Genomic DNA, 4,805 nt, shown 5'->3' on the forward strand with positions numbered 1-4,805 from the left:
GTTAGGACCCCCAGTATATATTAATAAAAGTTGAGTGGCCTTCAAATTCGTTATGTACTCTCGATCATTTGGCCTCCAACCCCCTCACTCTTATATGCAACTACGAAATTTGGTATATGCTCTCGATCAACTGGCCTCCAGTGAGTAATGCCGCGGTGTTGCCGCTTTTTTGAGTCGGATTAGCGGTATTTCATGCGGAGTTGATGCCGCACAGGCCATGTGTCGTTTGTATAAACGTATGAGATCGCTCCGCCACGTGGTGGAATTTTCGTAAACTACATTGTATAACTGTATATGTGTATTGCTAAAATGGGCTCCGACATAAATTTTGCGTACGGCCTCCAGGAGGCCAGAGAGACATCCTGAGAAATTATTAAGGTCGATTCGTATTGGCCTCCGATTTTTCGAATTCGCCTCCGTTTTGGAGGCGTGTGCGAATGTTAAACTATGCGAGTCGGAGGTGTATATGTCGAAATGCATATATATTAATATAAGTTAAGTGGCCTTCAATTGCCCTCACTAACCTACCAAAGGTCTTTCTTTGCTGCAAAGAGCTCATCACCGATTCGCTTTCTAGCAAAGATAAACATTTTGCGCAATTTAAACAATTCCTCAATTTTCGTACTATAAATCCTGTAATATACCCAACTATATCCTCTGCATACAACGTCAAGTTCCGAAAGTCCGAAGATAAAAATGAATATTCTTTTATATCATGACTAATTTTATTTTCCATTTCAAGAAATTTATCATTTTTTTCAAGATCATCCCCCTCATCCGACCTTGTAATACTACAGTTCAAAATATTTATGGTACCAAAGTCGGCAATGTTTCCCGCTTTGGAACCTACAATTTGAACTTGTACCAAAAGGTGCTTGTAGGCAGCCTGAAATTGACGGGCTGTTAGGTTGTTGTTAAATCCCCCTTTGCTCCTGATTTCCCCAAAGAACAACTCTAAGTGATCTTGGGACAATCTATATGTGGCAATATACTTTAATAATTTTGTTACTTCAACATATTCTTTATATAAAGCCTTAATCGACTCTATTGCGATTCAAAACCCTATAAACCCAGTTTTTCTTCTGCACTCTGTAATTGGGCGACCCTCCAATTTAAGGCCAAGAATATAATGCTTCATTTCTTCAAAATATGAAAAAATTTTATCTAAATTGCCAGGAGACAAAGACCGCTTATATTTGTATTTGGCCCACTTACCTTTTGAATTAAAAATATCAAACAGGTTGTTAAAATTTAATAAAAACTCGGCAGTTGCTGAAGATTTAAAACAATTCGGGTGACATAAATCCTTCTCCAAAAATATCAAGGCATCAGAAATACTTTTACTCATTGTTTGAGCAGCTAATCGGACTTTCATTACTTCGCGCGGCCATTGCAGATGCCTGTTTCAAACCCGTGTAGCTGCATGCAGCCCTTCAATATTTTGTATTTCTACTAAACTAGAAATAAATTCCCACTTAACAAAATCGTTTTGAGAATTCTCCAAAATTTTAATCGCACCAAAACACGTCCTTACTAACTTCAGCATATTGTCACGTTAAGGGGTAGCTCAGAAGGAAGAATATTCAGGTTTCCACAGGTAACCCACTTTTATTTGAACGTAATAATTTAATAGCTAGACAATAACCTTACCCCCAGATTGCCAAGATGGCGGGGAGCATGATGTGGTCCGGGTTTGACGGGAGGAATACGGGGGGCGACGCTTTATCGGGGATGAATGAACCCTAGACTTGTGTCCGAGGACATTCACCGGGCCGGTAAAGTCGTTAAGTACCTAACAAAGGGAGATAAGTAGGTACGGCAACTTATGCTGCTCGCCCACACTATTTCCTTTGCTAGGGCTGATCTAGGGTGTGGCACTTGGTCACCTACTGCTCCACGTTGCGTTGCACAATAGGCGTACCCAGACTTACCCAGAGATCAGTCAGTGACTTCCCTCTGGGGAAGACCCCAGAGTTCGGTGATTTAGTCGAGCTACGGTGCATCTTTTATATTCGTCAGCGACCTCATTATGCTAACCTTGCTGACTGTGCTGGTTACTGGGTGTGCACCGTAACTACTAACACGGGTGTAAAGGGCCTGTGTTTTCCTGTCACGGGATGTTTAAAATATGTGTGTAAGTTAGTAGCGTCAAATAGTCGTGTACCAAGATGTTGGACAGCACTAATATTTGACACAGCTCCGTCAAATGTCAGTGAAGTCACTGTAACACCACTCTCTTGAACAAAGAGTAAACACTTTTTTTACAACTCAAGGTGTAAGACCGCTGGTTAAAAAATATCCCACCGGAATCTTTCACCTATGGTTGAGGCAAACCAACATAAAAACTACAGCATTCTTTGCTTCAGGCAAATCCTCTGAGTCGTGATGTGCCCCCACATCAATAAAACCGGTAAAGCGGCTTCCGTCCCACTCTATTCTTTTCCTGATGGCCATTTCGTCCATTACTAAATTACACAGTAATGGTCCATCAGTCAAAAATAATCGCTGTTTTAAAGCGTCTAATGATTCTTTAGTGAACCCGGGACTTCCATCAATTGACGTGTACCACCTAGAGATCGTTCTAAGGTGTGGCAAAGAGTTTTTAAATGTCTTCCTAACAAGTTTATAGGCTCTGGGAGAAAAGAAGGCCAAGCTTAGCGCAAAAGCTCTTAATTCTGGTTCAAAGTGGTGTGTAGTAAAACCCTTTATTATGCGTTCAAACATAATTGCGGCAGGACCTTCAAGTGATGCCTAAAAACTAAAATGTTTTAAGAATTGATTTGATTTGATTGAATTGATGATTGTTTAAAATGATTTAAGAAAATGTAATTTAACGTAAAAATACCTTGACAATAGATACAGAATGGTCGGTTAAAAAAACCTTCTTCTTGAAATAATCAAGCAGACTCTTCAAGTCTTTAACTTTGCTCTTCAAATATCTAACATTGCTTTGTAAAGTCTTTATGGTATGATTCTTTTTTCTTATTGAAGCTTCGTAGCTAAATTTCTTTTTCTATTTCTTGGTGTTGAAAAATCATCACTTGACAAATCTCCAACGTAGCTCTTTCTTTTCCTTAAAGTTAATAAAAAAATATTTTGAAAATTTGTTCCTAAAAAGTTGAACAAAATAAAGTTTGTAATTGTAATGTAATATGATGATTTTTTTAGTACTAAATTTTGTAGTATTTAGTAAAGTACCTTTTTGTTGGACCCTGTAGCAACTTCAGTTATCCATGGAATTCTGAAGTATCAGGAGGGCTACCAGAACGTTTATGATTTAATTCTGCTAACAACTGTTCTGCAGTACTTGGTGCTGTGCTTGTAGAAGATGAGCATAATACTTCTGATACTTCAGGTTGAGGTTCTGTGAACACTATGTAATTGTGACTAAAAAAATATAAAATAAATACACTGCTTTAAAAGTTTAAAAATTATATTCTATACCATTCAGTTTCCATTTCAAACTGGGTAGACAACACAATATTTGCATCCCCAGTATTTGTAGTAGACTCATGTTGTATGTCTTCTGGAAGGCTAAAAGTGTATATATTGTAATTATTATTTTAATCTTCAGTAAACAAAGATGAAAAAATATATAAATAAAAAAAATATCCAAGTAACAAATATTGAACAAAACAATACCGAATTTTTAAATTAAGTCAGTGCCAGCTCCTTTTGCAACAATGTTTAATACAAAAACTTACCTGCCAACTCCACTTAAAGTATCTGATGAATTTTCATCTTTCGTATTGTCCATTTCACATTTTTCCAATTGGTCACTGATTGAGGTGCTGAACCACCACTATATTCAAAAACTGCAATTATATAAAACAAATGTAATACTTGGTACCTAGTAGCAGAGCTTTTGTTTTAATATTAACGTTGTTTTTGTAGTCTTTGTGAGACATATTATAAAGATACTCATAGTTTTGGATTAAATCTATGAGGAGCTCCTCCGTCTCTACACCTCCTATAATATATTTTTCCACTTGTGATTCCTCCATGCACGAGCACTAGGACACAACACAACTCAACTTAACAAAGAAAACGCACAGAATACCAAACCAAGGCCAGCCAAGAAAACGGTCGAACGACTGGAACGTGCCTTTTAATGATTTTGTATTGACGTAAGAAATGTCAATATCGTCTGATCTGTTTTAGCACTCTCATTGGTTGAATCGCGAATCACGAGCAACAGAAATAAAATTTGGTTAAATGGGAACAACAGCGAATAATCGCCAGCAACAATGGAAACTGCGAGCAACGCGATAACCGAGGTTTATAAACGTATGCGTGCGAATCCCTATGTGTTATTTTCGGAATAGCGCCAATCACGAACAACGAATTACGAGCAACGGGAACAACAGAGTTTATAAATCCAGCTTAACTCTGGATGCAGTCGAAGAGTTTTTCTACTCACAAAACATTGACCGGGCATGCTAATTGATTTTAGTAAGAGTCACTAAATAAATCACAAAATATTCCCTAAAAAATCACCAAAACTAGAAAAAAAACGCAATGGAATACAAGGTACGATACCAATATGGCCGATCTTTACTACGTGACCACGTGAAATACTACGATGATGCTATTGGTTAGCAACAAAATTTGTTAAGCCCCACGCATGCGTATTAAAATCATTATGGATTACAAGGTTGCCACGTTTTGTATTTTTACGGGTAAACAAGTCATTGTTGCTGGTACGGTTGCTCGACAACCGCTTATACAGTGCAGGTAAAAAGTTAAAATTTTCGCATTTTTGTTCGTGTTTTACGACGAAAGGGCTCAAGTTAGAGATCTGAAAA

The 4,805-nt window shown here is 37.6% G+C and overlaps 1 protein-coding gene across 1 annotated transcript; it reads right to left on the bottom strand.

Annotated features, from left to right (window-relative positions):
* Positions 1-1,590: 1,590 nt before the first annotated feature.
* Positions 1,591-3,788, bottom strand: LOC145735536 (uncharacterized). Its single transcript, XM_081989473.1, has 4 exons — positions 3,705-3,788; positions 3,445-3,534; positions 2,846-3,387; positions 1,591-2,751 (listed from the first exon to the last, which is right to left on the bottom strand). The coding sequence occupies exons 1-3, from the start codon at positions 3,755-3,757 to the stop codon at positions 3,228-3,230; spliced, it is 303 nt and encodes a 100-aa protein (XP_081845599.1). The 5' UTR covers positions 3,758-3,788; the 3' UTR covers positions 1,591-2,751; positions 2,846-3,227.
* Between the last annotated feature and the right edge of the window lie 1,017 nt (positions 3,789-4,805).

Source organism: Ips typographus, linkage group LG11 (assembly GCF_016097725.1).
Source record: "Ips typographus isolate SLU linkage group LG11, UJ_Ityp_2.0, whole genome shotgun sequence".
Lineage (NCBI taxonomy): Eukaryota > Metazoa > Arthropoda > Insecta > Coleoptera > Curculionidae > Ips > Ips typographus.